This window comes from Crotalus tigris, unplaced genomic scaffold, assembly GCF_016545835.1.
Source record: "Crotalus tigris isolate CLP2741 ecotype Arizona unplaced genomic scaffold, ASM1654583v1 scf7180000019363.1367679, whole genome shotgun sequence".
In the NCBI taxonomy this organism is placed as follows: Eukaryota; Metazoa; Chordata; class Lepidosauria; order Squamata; family Viperidae; genus Crotalus; species Crotalus tigris.
This window is the reverse complement of record NW_024097499.1, coordinates 579323-598054: the sequence shown is the minus strand read 5'-3', so window position 1 is coordinate 598054 and position 18732 is coordinate 579323. Positions and strand designations below refer to the sequence as shown.

The window sequence follows — 18732 nt, the reverse complement described above, 5'->3', positions numbered from 1 at the left end:
CAAATGTACAGTTCCTAGAATCACAGGATTGGATTTAGGAGTTGTTGTCTCACCACATTAAAAGGCTATGAGATTAGACGTCTGGGCGGTACATCTAAGAAAGTGGTTCTCAACATTGGTAACTTGAAGGTGTTTAGACTTCAGTTACCAAAATCCCTCAACCAGCATGAAAGTTGAAGTCCACACATGTTCAAGTGGCCAACATTGAGAAACTCTGATGTGAGATACAGGAGTACTATAGTAGCTTTGGAATTACCATAGTAAAATAATTCCTTTTCTTTTCTAGGAATGGAATTTATATAAAACAGAGAAGTCTGACATTAAAAGAGAATAAGAGAGGTGTAATTTGGTTCGTTAAATATTAGAAACTATTAAAATACCAGGCATCCCTTAAATCTCTACTAGATTTCTACTACTCTTGGTAACTTTGCAGAAAACAATGTAGTTTGAGTTGACTTCAAAACTGACTCACTTTGATTGAAAGCATTGTCCATTCTGTAAAACGCTAGAATAATGAAGTGAATGCTATTCAGAATGTTGCAGTATTATCTAGGGCTTTCAGGATGAAACGGCAACTTTGCTGGAGATAATTTGCTGGGAAAGTATACATACTTCTATATTATATATAATTCCTACCTTTATTGTTTGAAGACAATGAAATGGCGGGAGCATTGTTGAGTATATGAAGCAGTATGTGTTCCTTTTCCAAGTAGGCCCTCAGAAGCTTTAGTTTCGAATGTATATTTGGGAATGGGCTGCTTCAATCAAATAAACATGGCTTGTGGATTAAAAATAATCCAGCCAGGTTGATGAAGAATTTGAGATATTTCCCCCTTATTTGTTTGCCAATTCATGAGGTGACCTGTAAAAACAATGACAGGTTTCTTCTCATTTAGCTTATTTGTTTCTTGAGACAGGATTATAGTTGTAGTACATCTTACATTCCATTTTTTTTTCTTCTTCTTCTTCTTCTTCTTCTTCTTCTTCTTCTTCTTCTTCTTCTTCTTCTTCTTCTTCTTCTTCTTCTTCTTCTTCTTCTTCTTCTTCTTCTTCTTCTTCTTCTTCTTCTTCTTCTTCTTCTTCTTCTTCTTCTTCTTCTTCTTCTTCTTCTTCTTCTTCTTCTTCTGCCATATCCCTTATCGGATGTTAGCAATCATATTGGCAATCCTGTTTTTATCAGCAGCTGCACGAAAAAGTGCTGCTGAGTTTTGTCCAAACCAGTCCCTTAGATTTCTTCTGCCTAGACCTCATTTGCCTTCAATCTTTCCCTGGAGGATTAAATGGAATATGCCGTATTTTTGGGGGTGTCGCATCACATGTCTGAGATATTCTAACTTCCGTTTTTTAATGGTTTTGATGATTTCCTTTGGCTTTCCCAGTTGGCTTATCACCTCCTCATTTCTGATCTTGTCAGCCCAGCTTATATGTAACAGCTGCCTGTAAATCCACATTTCAAATACTTCTAGTCTCAAATGCTTCTAGTCTTTTTTCCTCACTGAAGAAAATACAAGTTGAGTCAAGCCCCAGTGTACTGTTTAGAAGCATAGAGTATCGCAAGACAACTTGAAATTATAATTCAAATTATGCTTTATAAAGTATGAAGAAAAGGTTCTGAGGAAATTGCAGTCAGTTGGACATAAAATTGCAAAGAACAAGAAGTATCTCTGAGCTAGCTAAAAAAAAAAAGAAATTGTCACTATGACATTCAACACACTTATGGATATCTCTTTTTGGTGCACTCCAGGATCCCTGCTTCTCCCCAACTTTTTTGTTTTATGATTGTGTGAACCACTATGCAGCCTTTTTATTCCTGGGCAAGTGAACCATTTCTGTATTTTTGCCAAAAGAGGGCACGGCTGTATCCTGTTAATAGGCATCAGTCTTAATTTGAGCATACAGTTAAGTTTATACTGTTTGCATGCAGTATATTTTTCAAATTGAATAAAATAAAGCAATTGCACATATCATCATCTATCAACAGAGTGTGGTGAAGTATATTCAGTAAAGAGGCTCCAATAGTTCTTAACATTTTCATAGTGATTTCCATTCTGATCCTGTTCTCGTGATTTTATGACTATTGTGGCTGTTTTGAACAGAGTTCCATTGGGAACATAAATAGGTAGCTGTGATTTTAAGTAGGAATTTCAGATATTTGTGCTCATGAGTTGGTTTGGGCAGGTCACTTAGAGAATGAATAAACTTGCAGGTTAATCCTTTGAAAAGTTAAATCTCAGAAGACCTGTAAGGTTTTATGAAGTTCAGTGTATACAATGACTCCAGTTTCATTGGAGGACTCCAGGGTTTAATATTTTAAAAGATGGAGAAAAACCCTTAAAAGTGTAATGCTTAGAAGACCACGTTGAGGTTTCTGTACTGTCACTTGTGTAGTTTTAGTAAGGCCACACTTGGAATACTGCATCTAGTTTTGGTCACCACAATTTAAAAAAGATGTTGAGACTCTAGAAAGAGTACAGAGAAGGGCAACAAAGATAATTAGGGGTCTGGAGGCTAAAACATATAAGGAACGGTTGCTGGAATTGGGTATGTCTAGTTTAACGAAGAGAAGGACGAGGGGGAACATGATAGCAGTGTTCCAATATCTCAGGGGCTGCCACAAAGACGAGGGAGTCAAGCTATTCTCCAAAGCATCTGAAGGCAGGACAAGAAGCAATGGATGGAAACTAATCAAGAAGAGAAGCAACCTAGAACTAAGGAGAAACTTCCTGACAGTTAGAACAATTAACCAGTGGAACAACCTGCCTCCAAAAGTGGTGAATGCTCAAACACTGGAAGTTTTTAAGAAGAGACTGGACAGCCATTTATCTGAAATGGTATAGGGTTTCCTCCCTGAGCAGGGGGTTGGGCTAGATGACCCTTCCAACTTTATTATTATTATTAAGGATAAGTGTTGGTCCCTTTCATGAAGGGGTAAGAATCTTCCCTTATGAAACCTTAGGTGAGATAATGAAGCTCATTGAGCACATAACATCAATGGTAGCTTAATGTGAGATTAGCATGGAAGTATATCAGAAATAAAATAGTTTCTAGCTCCTATACATCCCTTTTCAACACAAAACAACTGTATGTAGTCCATTCTCCATTTACTGTATTTATAGAGACTAATCTCCCTAATCCCAAATCCATTCCCAGCAAGATGCTTTGATAGGCACCTTCAGGAAGAGAAAATATCTTGGATCAGATATAATTAAGATTTCACCTGAAGAGTGAGATCCCAACATACTTTCCAGGGCAGAAAAATGTTATTTAGCAAATATTTATTTATTAAATTTATGTGCCACCCATCTCACTGTCCAAGGCAAAATAGGTCCAGTAATGGGATACTTTAAATATTAGTATAATTTGAATTTTTGTATACATTCTGTCACAATCATTTTTAGAGCAATCATATTGAAATAGTTGATGTATTTTTCATACTGTTAATGACACGATTTGCCGTAAGTTTCTTATACGTATACATAATAGTGGCATTTGCACAAGCGTGAATATGATAATCAACTCTCAATCACAGCATGCATAGCCTGGAAAATATTGTGGTATACAAAAATATGGGTGTTCATCGCTTTTCAATAAGGTCTTAATTTGACAAGTTGGAGAATCAAGAAAAAACAACACTGATTTTATATCAGCATGCAAAGCACCAGGTATTTCTAATGAACAAAATAAATTGCTCCTTAATTAAAGTTGAACAAGGAAAAATCATGCTTCTCATGAATCTGCATAATATAAACACAGAAGTGGAATTTGGAAAGATTCTATATAAAGTTTTTGTGCTGCAAAAATAGCTTTCTAACCTATATGTTAAAAACAAACTCAAGAGCTCTTGAAAAGTAATTTCATTTTTTGTTAAAGTAAAGCAGGACTGACATTTTACTTTCTAACATTTTTCTTCTTTTTAAAGAAAATGTAAAAGAAATATTTGGACAGACCATTATTCATCACCACATCCCTTTTAACTGGGATTGTGAATTCATTCGATTGCACTTTGGACATAATAGAAAGAAACATCTGACATACTCAGAATTCACTCAGTTTTTGCAGGTCAGTTTTTATTCATTTTTCTCTGTAACATAATGTATGTTTGTTGAGCACATGTTTGCAAAATAGTAATAAAATGCATTGCTATTTCAGTTTTCAGTATTTTACATTTTAATGCAAATAGAAAACTTCCTTCATAGTGAATAAGCTATGAATTATCTTTTTTATTAAGTGTGTGCAGTCTATCTATCTATTCCTGTCTGTCTGCCTATCATATAGATATAAATTGCAGCTAAACATTGTGAGTTGCTAACATTTTTCTTAGATAATAAAATGGATTTTGGACGATCACATTAATTTTGAAAAATATTTTTGAGACTGCTGGACTTGCAGATTCTCATTTGAGATGGTTTTAAAATGTTTTTATTACTTAATAGGTTGCCTTCTCTTGTTGGTATGGATGTAAAAGTTACATTAAAATGAATTGATCAGATTAGATTTGCATATAGGTAGTCTTGATTACAGCTACTTCTCACTTAACAACCATTTGTTCAGCAGTTGTTAGGACAGCACCAAATGAATGGTAATTAGGTTGGGTCCTCAAAATTACAGCCGTTGTAGCTCCTCCCCTGTCATATGATGAAAATGTAGGCACTTGACAGTCTCAGCTGATTTTGGCCCTGGACCTCTTCTGCCCTGGTTCCTCACTTCTGCCGAGGAGAGTCACCTCGAGGTCTGCTCCATGGCCGGTCACCTCAGTGTCATAGTGCAAAGCCTCGTCCTCCCCCCACATGATGTGTTTTACGACCACATTGCTTAGCAACAGAAATTCTGTCTCAATAACTGTCATTAATTGAAGACTACCCATACCTGTTAATTTTATGAAAAGATTCCATTATTCAAATTCACACTATTCAAAGTGTTTTTCTATGGAAAAGAAGGTAATTGGTTCCAGCTGGATGGAAATAGGCAAAATGTATATGTTTATTGGTAAAATCCCACATAACAGTAGAAGAGGATAAACCCATACCCAAGCATATCGGCTATCTCTTGTATTCTGCTATAATTCTTCAAAGTGAGCCTCTTCTGTCTTGAACTTTCCTCAAATGGAACCTTCCTTGTCTCCAGTTTGGACACACAACAATTAGCATCTAAAACCCCAACGACAACTGTGCACATGCTAGCCTCGCATTAACTGAATTTTGCCCCCCAGTAAATGTGACTTGTATAATGCACTCAATGGAGTATCACATTATTTGAATTCGCAAATAATTGCAACCTACTTACATTTTATCTGATCATCTATCTGTAAGATAAATCCTCTCCCTTGAGCTTTATTGCTACTGTAGGTCTTGCAGTAAATCGGGCTGCATTATGTTAAAAGACTTGCTAATCAAAATACCATTGTAGCAATTTTTATTTTATTTTTTAAATATATTTTATTGATTTTACAATCGCAATCCCTAGTGCCTAGTGAACAGCGTGTTGTCTTGGTTCATATATTTAAAAAAAAATCAATAATAATTAACTAACAGTCAATGATGATTAATTTTTATAATTCCATAATTAGTGAATTAGTAGTATATTTCTTTGATCTTCCCTTCTTCCGATAGTATTCTCCTTCATCAACCTTAAAACAGTATAATTCTTAATATTTTCAATGCATAAATGACTAAATATAGGCATTTTTTTCATGTTTGTACAAATAATAATAACGTCCATATGACATTTTTTCTAATCAACTTGTATTGTATTTATAAAAATCATCTTATTAGTTCATCATGTATCGTATTTTCATAATTCTTATTTAAGCTTAATTTCCTCTTAATATTTAAACCATCTTTATCAGTCATAATTTTCTCAATGATTTTATCTAAATATCCAAGCTTTCCATTTACATACATCATCCCAATATTTTCATATTTCATGTGTTATAAGGATACTATACTACTTATCTATTTTATAACATCTACATATAACATCTTCATCATTCACTATATATCCTGTTTTCAAAAATTCTTGTTTAAGCTTAATTTTCCCTCAATATTTTGGTCATTCCTTAGTCCTAGTTCTCTTCAAATTAATTACCTTTAAATTTCAAATTTTTCATTTACATATATCATCCCAATATTTTTACATTTCATATATTGTAAAAAATACTATACTACTTATATCTCTTATCCCTCTTAACTATAGAGCCCCTTTATATCCAAAATTATTTGTTCTTTTAACCATATTCAAACAGGTGTTTGTTCATGTAGTGTTCCTTCTGGTAAGGTGAATCAAATCTTTTGAAACTAACTCTGGCCTTCTTCTTTTGCCAAGTAGCTTTCCAAGTTAATATATTTCGCTTGCCAGGAAGTTCCTGTGGGTATTGTTAGGAGTGAGGAGGACAAATTGCATAGGATATGTGCTTTTTGTCTCCCAAACTCTAATGATTCTCCTGGCAATTCTATAGTCCATTTTGTTAAATCTTCTTTCTTGACCTCGGGTTTATTTTGATGTCGTGACAAATATTTTTATTGTTATGGCAAAATCTTGTATATTTTTTCCTGTTTGTGTTAAGATGTAATTCTCTTCATTTGTAGCTCCGTTGTTTAAGTCATTTTCTTCTATTATCTGATTTGTTTATTCATTCTTTATCATCATTTTCTGAGAGTTTTTTGATTGTAAGTTTAGATTGGAGATGTGCTCATTTATGTCATCAAAGTTGTTTTTGGTCTCCTCATGGTTTAAATCGGTTGTCATTTGTATCTGTCATAGTATTGCATACATTTCATCCTGGCAAGTATTTGTCTTGTCTTGGAATATTCCAAGACAATATGTCTGATATTCCAGGCTAGATCTTTCAGGAGTAGATATTAGATGTGGTTTCCTGTCGTTTTTTGGTAAGTATACAATATCCATATTGTCTCCCCCCTCCAAATAATCTTTCATCAGTGCCATAGTCTCTATGATTAGTCTTGTCAAACCAGCCAATATCAGAATCCAAAGAACCCAATCTTATATAGTTCTTATCTTTATATATGGTTTTTGTAATCTAATGTGTTTCCAATTGTCAAGGTATCAGTGAAAGCAGTATTTTATAACAGTTTTTCTATTCAGGTGTCAGTTATCAACCAGTCAGAATTGCAATCCAGTATATTTAGCCCCCTTGAGTCCTTCCTGTAAATTCCCCCCTGAGAGATTAGCCAAGAGTCAAAGTTTTTCTTTTTCTTTAAATAATTCTTGGGCTTAAACAGAGGTCAGAGTATTTCTTTTTTTGGAGACAATTTTTAATCTTATGGCTGGGTCAGTATGTTTTCTTTCTTTGTTCCCAGCTGTCTTCTTGAGAGTTATTAAAGTTCAAGGGAACAGATTATTCTTTGTTTCTGGGCATCTTGCCAATTTCTGAATCAGTCTTGTTGATGTTCTATACTCTGATTCTCCACTAGATGTCAGTAGTTGTTAGTTTTCCAGCTTCTTCAAATAAAAAATTATTATTATTTATATATATAATTTCATCAGGACTCTTTAGGGTGTAAAATCTTAATAATTTTCTTAGTTTCTAGATTTATCCAGACTGTAGTATTATACATTTCATTTCAACATATTTCTTTCCCCCTTAAAAATTAATTCACTGCTTCCATCTATGGAGGAGTGGGGGTGTAGTTCCCTCCCTTCACTTTCGGAGGATTTCTTACTTTGGGGATTTTTTCCAAGGAATCAGTTACAAAATAGAAGAGAGAAGATAATACTCTCACCAATTCCAAACATGCTGTTCACCGCTGTTCTAGATCATGCTCTTGGACTTCGGCTGTAAGTAGCTTGGGCTAGACACTGGTATGCAGCTAGCCTTTCTCCTGTCAGGTTAGAGGACTTCCCCTGGATTGAATGGATTGACTGCCATTATTCTGTGATTGCCATTATTCTATGATTGGGGTGACTTTTGACCCATTTAGGGTATCCTGGCGGGATGAAACTAGCCATGGAGAGCAGAGATCCGCAAATTCCACGGCCCTGCACTATGGCACAAAACCGGAAGTCTCCATCATTGTAGCAATTTTTAGTAGAGGTGTCTGGAAATACAGGTGTTGATATGTAGATGCAAACTGTTCTGCTGATGCATTTAGTTGTGCTCTGGCAGGGACAAAGTGTTTTTATGGTACCCTAATCCAAAACACTTTACAATTATTTCCACATCATGATCCACGCGAGAAACTCACTGTTGTGGTTGCATACTGATCTAATGTCTTTTTTATGAGCGTTGAATTTAACATGCTTAATTTGTCATGTACATGTTTAAGAGTTTTAGACCACTTATCAGAGTGATAGGAGGGGAAGAAAAACTTTACAGTAAGTGATTTGGCATGATCAGTCTTTTGGCTACTTAGGTATATCTTTAATGGTTTGCTTTGTTTGAAGCATTGACATTTTGTATAGGAAATGTATAAAGAATTCACATCTGGACAAACTATGCCCAGAAAAAAAATGAATTCTGCAAAATTTATAAATCAGATCACTTTGCAAAGGATTGCTTATTATTGTATAACATTTTAAGCGGTCAATCAATATCTTTGAGAACAACTGTTTTAAGGAACTTGAAACTATATTTCTAGAAAAATATAGAAATTTGCTCCATTACTTTCTGAAGCTTTACTAAGAATTATTCAAAGCCAGTCTCACCCACATGTGGACCAGAAACATGGATTAGAAAATATGAATAGGCTGAGGAAGGCTTGCCAATCTCATTGCAGATTTGAGTTATTCAAGGTCGTTAATAGTCTTGCTATCCTTACAACATGACAACAAATAATGAACTCCATACGTGTAGCTTTCTAATGTTAGCTTTAGTGGTACTTTTTTGAAGAATGCAAGGATGCAGTTGCCAGAGGAAAGATGGATTCAGTGGGGATTCTATGCATTATTCACATAGGTTTTCAGAGTAAGATTTACCAAGCGTTATCCCTTATAATATGATTTTAGGAGCTGCAGTCAGAACACGCACGGCAAGCATTTGCGCTGAAAGACAAAAACAAATCTGGCTTGATCACCGGCCTGGATTTCAGCGAGATCATGGTTACTATCCGTCCACACATGCTTACTCCTTTTGTGGAAGAAAACCTAGTCTCAGTAAGTAGCCGTCAATCTCTGGATCAGCTGTTGCTCAGATTGTCATCTTTGTCTCTGGAAATAGAGAGGAATCTGTCACTGATGCAACATTATTTTAGCCCTACTAGGATTGTTTTAATAAGGTCATCTTAACAATGCTGACACCCATTTGCAGAATCAGAAAATAGGAGCATGGTAATTCTTCCAGTACTTGGTGGTGGATGAATCAATTCTTTCAGTTAGAATTTGGTACAATTAAAATAAAGCTAGCATTTTAGAGTCTTCCATTATTTTTGAAGTGTTAATACCCCTATGAAACGTGAAAGCTGGTATATAATTTCACTACTAAAATTGTTTCATTTAAAAATTTTCAGACTGGGGATCAATCATCCATCCAAATCCTCCTCTTCATGTTTCTTAACATATGTTTATATGGCTTTTATGACAACTGTTATGTTAAAACATCATCAGTTAACGTCAGACCCTTGAGCTGAAGACTAGCACATTTAAACTGGAAAGGAAGTTCAATGACTTTCTAGATACTTTTGAAGAATCCCTCCCAATTACCAAGCTGACTGAGTGGAATGGATGGGTGCTGGACTTTTCTGGGAATACAAAAGTTCCACACATTCTCCAAACTGGTGTAAACATTAGTGTCCGGCTCAAAGGATCAGAGCCATAGGTTGAATTGTAGCTCAGAAATACTTATTGTTAGTTTCTGTACATAAGAATCTAGCCAACTAAAAGTCAGCACTAAATTGGTGCTAGAAAAGGGCCAAAGGAATTCAAGGGGGTCTGGACTTGGGTCTCTTATGGCAATACAAAGATTCTAAACTGATGATCGGTTTAACTCCGCCCTCCAACTCTGCCTGCCCTTCTCCTATAGTTAAGGATTAAAGAACTTTTTCCTCACTATTCTGCATATGTAATACAGAGATATTCTTGGGGCACAATAATATGCAGATGTATTCTGCACCCTCTGAGAGTTGGTTTAGATATCTATTCCAATTTTTAATTATCCAAGAATTTGGGGGTGAGGGCTTTCATTTGCCCAGTTTTCAGTGGCAAAAATTCCTTTAATTGAAACTCCTTGTATATCTTAGCACTTTCTAGGTCTGTTAATAAATATGTAAATCTATGAAATTTGCTTTTGTCACAGTATTTCTAGTCTTTTCATTCCCTGCTTATTTGGGAATTGACATGTAGGGAGGAATCCTAAAAGTCATGACTATTTTCTCCATGTGACTTACTGTGTTTTGCTTTCTTCAAGGCTGCAGGTGGATCTGTCTCTCATCAAGTCAGCTTTTCCTATTTTAATGCTTTTAATGCTCTGCTGAACAACATGGAACTTGTTCGAAAGATATACAGTCTCCTAGCAGGCACTAGAAAAGATGTAGAAGTCACAAAAGGTAAAGGAGTCAATTTCATTATTTTTTAGATTACTAATACTTAATGTTACATAGGAAACAAAGCTGGAGCATCCTATCTTTAACTCCAAACCCCTGAGGTCAGGGATGGTGGATAAATAGTCTCCCAACGAAACTGTAAGTCTCCTGTAGAGTTTTGCTGGAGTGGGCATTCCCAAATTTTTGGCCTTTTAATGTTTATGGAGAAAGATGGGGATGGGATTAAGATAATCAACTTTCTGTTAATGCAGAAAGACCTCTATCTGAGATGCCAAAGAGCCAAATCAAGGTTGTACAGGGACTCCACTTGATTTGGCGGTTGCACCCCAAACAGTTAGTGTGTCTGGCAGAATAAAGTTCCATCTTTTAAGTATTTTAAGTTGGCTGGAACTTTGGGAAACACTTTGGGGTTGCATATAAGTTTGAGAGATGATACAGATCTTTTGGGCCTCAGTTAGGCTCCTAAGCATCTTTAGAATTTTCACAATAGTTATTGCTTGTTTTTGTTTTGTTTTTGCAAGACTTGGGGGGGGGGGTTATGGGTACTATTTAATTCACCCTTAACCCTACCATATACTAGGCTGAAAATGACTGTCTCCTTTCGGTGATGTCATAATGTTGTTGGTTAAATCCTGGGCATGCTCCTTTGAAAGCTTTCTTGTTGTAGGATAATGTCTGGCTGTTACAAATTTTGACACCTGACAAATTTCCTTCCTTTGTCCTTGAAGGACAATCTCAATTGACTTTTATGCAAGCCAAAGCCAAATGTTGAATAATACTGCATGCTACTAGATAGAAAGTTCCACATTTGCATTTTTAGAATGAAGGGATGTGAAACCTAAATGAATTTGATTGTTTCAGATATTCTGTGAGACTTCTATTTAAACTTGTGCTTCCTTATTTTGCCACATGGCACTTAGTATAGTATACCTGAATGGGATTACATTATATTCTTTTCTTTCTCTGACTGAGTCGAGATCCTGTCTCTTTGGCAGTGCTAGTTTTCTGCTTCTGAATATTGTAAACCACTGAGTCAGTTTTATTCAGGGTTTCAAGACTGCCCTTTTGTAAAAGATTCAATGCTTATTTAGTTGACTCATTTTGTAAATGTTGTATTTGATGTATAAATTTGTATGCCAAATGGTAAAGATCAAGCTTTCCCAATCTGATAGCCTCTAGATGTGCTTGAAGGACAATTCCAAGAATTTCTAAGCGATAAAGGCCAGATTGTGCATTAAAAATAATGAATAATTGATTCTTTCTCTCTCTTTTTGAAAATATTTTGAAAACAGAGGAATTCTCTCAGTCTGCCATCAAATTTGGACAAGTTACACCTTTGGAAATTGATATTCTCTACCAGCTGGCTGACTTGTATAATGCTACTGGGTAATCTTGAACTTTTTTTTTAAAGAAAATAGAATGGTAGTACAGAATGGTGAAATGTTGAGAAGTTGGATGTCAGCCAGAGTACATGTAATTTGGCAAGAGAACAAGAATACACAAGAACATACCTAGTTTCCTACTTCCTTCCCCCATGTTAAAGGAGAGCAATATGGATATTCAGTCTGTGTTCTGATTCATTTACATTACATGCATGAAAAATTAAACCTTTACTATCCCCCAAACTCTTTTTTTGCTGGCAATTTTTTTTCTTTTGTAAACCAGCTGTTTGACTGTCTAATATTAAAAATTAGAGATCTGATGTCCCACTGTATTCTTCACAGCACTTTCCCCTAACTTTATACCCTTCAGATGTTTTATGCTACACAATTGGCCAAAGACCATACTGGTTGGGAATTATGGAAGAAATATAGGAATCAGGTTGAGAGATAGCTTTACGGCATAATCAACATCTTCTGTATTATCCTTGATATCACAGGAACTGGATTTTGCACCATCTTGTAAGGCTTTGTGGGAAGTTGTTGAATTTTGAGAGTTTTTTAGGGTTTCTATGAGCATGTCTGAGAGCAGGCACCACAAGTTTAATACAGAATATTTATACCTTTCGCTAAGTAGGGGATACTTCAACATAGGCTTCCATGTTTTGGTATATAGCCATGGCAGATTAGTCATTGAGAGAGAACATCAGTTAGATTGGAATTATAATTTTTTTTTAGTTATGAATTACAGGCAATAAATGCATATCTTAATATTGCTGTCATATAAGAGGCTCTCTATACAGGAAAGACAGATAGATAGAAGGAAAACTCTTACATATCATTGAAGTAATGGTTTTCTGAGTGCTGGAATGAATATATTGTAGTTTTTATTTACAATTCTCTTTAACAGTGATCTCTTTTCCATGCACTTGTATGTAGACGATTGACACTGGCAGATATTGAGAGAATTGCACCCTTGGCTGAAGGAGCCCTACCTTACAATCTGGCGGAACTGCAGAGACAGGTAGGTGATCTCAGAGAAAAGCTAAGTCTTTCAATTCCAATAAATGGTTGGAAGTTAAGACTCCTGAGATTAAGTTAAACACTTTTCATTTAAAGATTTATGTGACATTTATATTGATGTTTGTTGAAAAGGTGCACATTTCACTGATTCACAAGTCTCTGGTGTTTCCCCCCCCCCCAAAAAAATGTCTCAACTTACCTACTGAAATGTTTTTCATAGTGCTCCAAATAATAATAATAATAATAATAATAATAATAATAATAATAATAATAATAATAGAAGACAGCAACAGACAGTAAGTGCTGCCTATGCAAAGAAGCTGAAGAAACAGTGGACCACCTGGTAAGCTGTTGCAAGAAGATTGCACAGATTGACTACAAGCAGGGGCATGACAAAGTAGCAACAATGGTGCATTGGAAGATCTGCAAAAAATATCAGTTGCCTGTAAGCAAAAACTGGTGGGATCATAAAATAGAGAAAGTCATAGAAAACGGTAAAATTAAACTGCTCTGGGACTTCAGAATTCAAACAGACAAGCACCTGCAACATAACACCCCAGACTTAACAATTGTCGATAAGAAAGACAAAAAAGTCTGGATAGTGGACGTGGCAGTGCCTGGAGATAGCAGAATAGAAGAGAAAGAACTGGAGAAGATAACAAAATACAAAGACCTACAAATAGAAATAGAAAGACTGTGGCAAAAGCAAGCAAGGGTAGTACCAATAGTCATAGGCTCCTTGGGTGCAATCCCAAAACAACTGGAGCACCACTTGAACACCATTGGCATTGACAAATTCGCTATTAGTCAATTGCAAAAGGCGGCCTTATTAGGAACCGCTTCCATCCTGCGACGATACCTGTAATACCATCAAACATCCACATCTGCCTATCCCAAGTCCTGGGTAAGGACTCGATAGGTAGACAAAATGCCAAATCCAGTCTGAACATCTGGCTGACTGTGCGATGATCAATAATAATAATAATAATAATAATAATAGTAGTAGTAGTAGTAGTAGTAGTAGTAGTAGTAGTAGTAGTGAGGGGTTGACTGAAGTGGTGGATGATGTAAGCAAAACTGATGCCTCTGATCCATTCTTTTAAGGAGCTCTCTAAACAATTCTTCTACTAGTCTTAATTTTTTTTAAAGAACTTGGAGGTGTGGTAGCTGCCTACAGGGGGATGTAGACAACTCTCTGGGGATGAAAGTGCCTCTAAGTCCCAAACCCAAATTTTCAAGGAAGTTGCTCTTTATCATAAAAATAAGCAATTGTGTTTCTGCCTGACCTCTGACAACTGTGCACACAAAAGCTTGTGTTTTTATATTTCTTAAAACCAATATTTCCTAATAAAAGAAATACCTCTGAGATGATCATTTAAAAGGAATAAATCTCAGTGCTCGCAGTATATAATCAAACTGCCAGAGTGTGATTTGTTCTGGAAGAAAACACAGGCTAGTGGAATTATTTTTATGAGTCTGTGTTATGCCAATTTCTCTGTTTGTAAATGACTGCATTATCTATTTGTATTAAAACTCATTTTCAAAATTAACTTGCCTCTAATATTTCAGTATATTTCTTTTGTTGGCCAATAATGCCATTCAATTATTATATTTTAACAATCAACATATGAAAGATTTGTTAGACTAATTATCATGGAGATTGACCAGGACAATTTAGTTAGACTGTCTTATTGAATTTTACTTAGGTTGCTTGCTGGCTTTTTTTTTTTTTAAACTTGTTGCCATAGCAATGCTACACGTTTATTATTTAAACTGGATTGTGGGAAAACACCGCTTAAATTGGTTGTATTAAAATGAATAGAAATGTATGTTCTGTGTTCTACTTGTCCTTTTGAGATGAAAAATTATATAAAAATTGGGTGTCTGTATTAATTTACTGAATTCAGTAAAAGATTCAACATTGCTTGGCTCTGACTCAGGATGATTTAATGTAAATGCTGCTAATAGACAGATCATATTGGGATTTATTTTGATTATGTTTGTTTTATTCACCTCTTTTAATATTGCACTTTTAAAAGTAATATTAAATGGAAATTTGGAAATTCAGCTTGCCAATTCCTCCTATGAAAGTGATACATATTGGGATTTATTTATTTATTTATTTATGAGACTTATATACCGCTTTTAAGTGCAAGCACACTCTAAGCGGCGTACACCAGTAAGCAATGTATATATATATTTACATTGCCCCCAACAATCTGGGTCCTCATTTTACCTACCTCGGAAGGCTGAGTCAACCTTGAGCCGGTGAGATTTGAACCGCTGACCTGCTGAACACAGTCAGCTAAAGTGGCCTGCAGTACTGCACTCTAACTGCTGCGCCACCTCGGCTCTTCCACTAAAACCTTTAAAACAACTGCATAAGGTCATTCTCTTAATAAACCGCTACCATATTACTTTTCCTCCATACCATCACAGTGTAAAGGAATATTGCTAAGAAGCAGTTTTTATTAGTAGATAGGTTCATACTTGTAATATCAGGAAAATGTTTTTGTTTTAAAGATGAAAGATGAAAAGATACAGGGAAGAGATGAAAAAGGTAGTTTCAAGGCAAATTTACATCGTTTCAAAATGCTGAAAATCCCAGTACTGTACCCTAGAAAGGTGCATATTTCACTGTAAATCCTGTTCACAACTGAGGGATTCAGAGGAGTGCAAACATATAGGGGAACTGATCAATGTGACTATTCACATTTAAGCTTTCCCCTCACCTCCACCCATCCAGTTTTACTCTAGCATTGAATATCTATTTTTGAGGTTTATTTTTCTACTCTGGGTCCTTCTGCCTAAACAAATTATCTCTACCAAGCCACAAAGGACATTGATGGAAATAATACGGGTTGATAACTAAAGGCAGGGAATATGTCTGGATACCCTTTGAAATGATTATATTGAACTTTCTCCATTAACAGGTCACTCTGGAAGCAGCCAGTAGATAGTCAGAAAAGGACTAACATCACCTCTGTTGTCTGTAGGAAGAATACCTAATGCGAGAATGTAGAGATTACAATTAATACTTCCAGTGAATGAGTAGGTAAAATGCAGTCTTTTGCCATTTATGCAAAATCAACACATTTAAGAACAACAAAAAAACAAGACAAAGAAGTGATCCGTTTTCGTTAATTTTTATAGAATTCATTTGATACAAATGCAAAGTTTACACCAAACATTTAGTGAAGAGGGAATTAATTCTGCTTTGTGGAGCGACGTACCTCTGGACAACATGGCTTCAGTTCATGGCTTAGCCATGTACTGTCCTTATTTTGAGATCTTCTTCTCTGAGAGACATGTGGTTGCAAAGCACCCTTTCTGAGTTCTCTGCCATGTTGCTATTGGATTTGATCTTAAATATATTCTTGCTGAAAATAAAACCAGATAAGGAAAGTTAGATGTTCATCCCCTTCTTTGCTTGTTCTTGCTAGAAGGAGTTGCATTGGATTTGAACCACACAGTCACCCAAAAGCAAGGGATGGACTGAGGATTTATAGTCATGCTAACCAATGGAGGCAGAGCCCCCCAAGTCTAATTATGACTGAATTGCAGTAGGCAGCAGAGACATCATTCAGAGTTTCCCAGTGTGGCCTGGGGTTGCTAGAAACTGCAATCTCAAGTTGAGATGGAATGAACCCCAGCATATTTCTGCTGTACCAATAAAGGAGGTTATTTGTATTATTTGTTGTTTGTGATTAGCACTGATTATGTTACCTAGTTGGATAATGAAATGTCTTCAAGAAAACAACCAAGCTCAGAGAGCACCAAGGACCTCTCATTTCTGTTGTGTTCTGCCTTTTTCAGGAAAGACCCATGTGTGGGCTTTATGTCAGCGTCATAGCATTCCTGGCTGCTTCTTGGATAGGCCCAGGCTGCAATGCAAGGGGGAGCAGGCCTTGTGGAGGACCTCTGTTCTGAGGCACACCATCTGCACTCTGTGGCATGGCTTTTGGACAAAAAAATAGGAAGCAGGATGCAGTCTGAATCTGCCTATCCATGATGCATTCTCCACTTTTTATTAACTTACTCTTTCTGCCTATTTTACAAGCAAAAAAAGAATAGGAGCTAGTCTTTCGATCACATTGGCTGCTGATATGATCACTGGAAAAATGTCTTTGTCTTGCTGCTTAATATCCATGGGCGGGTGCTTTGTGGAGAAATGCTTGTGACAGTCATTTTCCTATTTATAAATATTCATGCTCTGAAAGCCATAGCATTAATTTTACTAATTTGCATCTTCTATCTGAATGCAGGCAATCCATGGGATGTAGTAAGCATCTTCATAAATAGGTTGTAAGTTATATTTCCATCAGAAGAAAAAAGAGTATCTGCATTGTTATAACTTCTTATTGCCTGAATGGTAGCCTTAGGAATAGAGGCTGCACTGAGAACAAGGATCAGGTGGAGAAAGCTGCAACTGAAAGGAGAAATCAGAAAAAAAAAATATCTTACATTTAGGGTTTCCTCTTCCTTTCCACTGTTGTAAAGATTGTTGGTTCCCAGCCACTAATTCTAAATACTTTGGATTTATTTTGAACAGGCCCAAAGAGCTATTGAAATGAGCCAAGGTTTTGGTAGGAAAAGAGTATGGCATATATATTTTTTAAAATTATTTCTGTCATTGCATTTCTATCATGCCTTTTCTCCAGACCAGTGCTTCTCAAGCTTGGTGACTTTAAAATAGGTGGCCTTCAATTCTCAGAATTCACCAGTCAGCATGAAGTCCACCTATCTTAAAGATACCCAGATTGAGAAATGCTGCTTTACATGATGGCCCTCAATTTTATTCCAGAACCACTACCTGTGAGAGTGATTGGGCTAAGGAAGGGTAACTTTAGACCTTTAGAACAGGACTTTTCCGTGGCTGAGGATGGATTTGAACTTGGATCTCACTGCTCCAAGTCTAGCCTCTTAACCCACTTCTTTACGATTCTTCATTTCTCAGTGTTCTTCGTATGTTCATCGTAACTTAAGTAGCTTATAGATTACAGTACTTCTTTTCTGGCATATTAGCACAACTATACATTGTTCCTAACAGGCATCACATTTGCTTTGAATCCAGATGATTGCCTAGAATCTTCCTGCTTGAAAGAGTGGCCCCTCCAGTGAGGCAAATAGTCTACTTTTCTTGTGGAGTGGCTGCCGGGTGTAGGAATTCTACACAAGTATCATAGCATATGGGAGGTCTTGAGATGAAGACTTTGCTACTGATAGTATCATGTGAGATTTTGAATTCTTTCCTTAGGAATACCAAGGGTTTAACTCAGCTTGAATGTGAAAGGATGCAAGGTACCCAGAACTTTATGTTCACACATTCCTTGACTGTTGTCAACTATTAAACTGTTGACACTTTTTTTTTTCACAAAATAGATGACTAAGATTATCACAGGAAGGGGGAACAAACCTGTTTGGAAGGATCTTTATTTGTTGTTTTCATCAGAGCCTATATTTAAAAAGGCCTTCTTTTGAAGCAAATTTGATTTAATGTTGATCAGACTATCGTCTATAACAGGGGTGTCAAACTGCCGGCCCGCAGGTCGGATGCGTCACACAGAAGCTGCGCCCACCCCATTGCCGGCAATGGCAAAACAGTCCCGATACGTTGCACGACATCACGTGACGTCACAAGTTTGACACGTCTGGTCTATAACATGTATTTCATTTTTCTTTTACAAAATAGCAGCTGGAGTAGAGCAAATTTTAGAGCAAGAACTATTTTAACTATGTGCCTGTTTCTTAATCCCGACCAGGATTATATCTCTGAAAGGTACTACTTTTGCCATGGAAAAATAAAGCTGTGGTTGAATGCTGTATCTTAAAAGAAA

The 18732-nt window shown here is 36.1% G+C and overlaps 1 protein-coding gene across 1 annotated transcript in view; it reads left to right on the top strand.

Moving 5' to 3' along the window:
- The window catches only part of SLC25A12 (solute carrier family 25 member 12), a 56489-nt gene that overhangs the window by 13427 nt on the left and 24330 nt on the right, over positions 1–18732 (top strand). The window contains exons 5-9 of the mRNA XM_039361776.1: positions 3920–4059; positions 8962–9108; positions 10358–10496; positions 11786–11879; positions 12812–12896. Of these exons, the coding sequence (XP_039217710.1) occupies positions 3920–4059; positions 8962–9108; positions 10358–10496; positions 11786–11879; positions 12812–12896 (605 nt within the window). The remainder of the gene's footprint in view (positions 1–3919; positions 4060–8961; positions 9109–10357; positions 10497–11785; positions 11880–12811; positions 12897–18732) is intronic.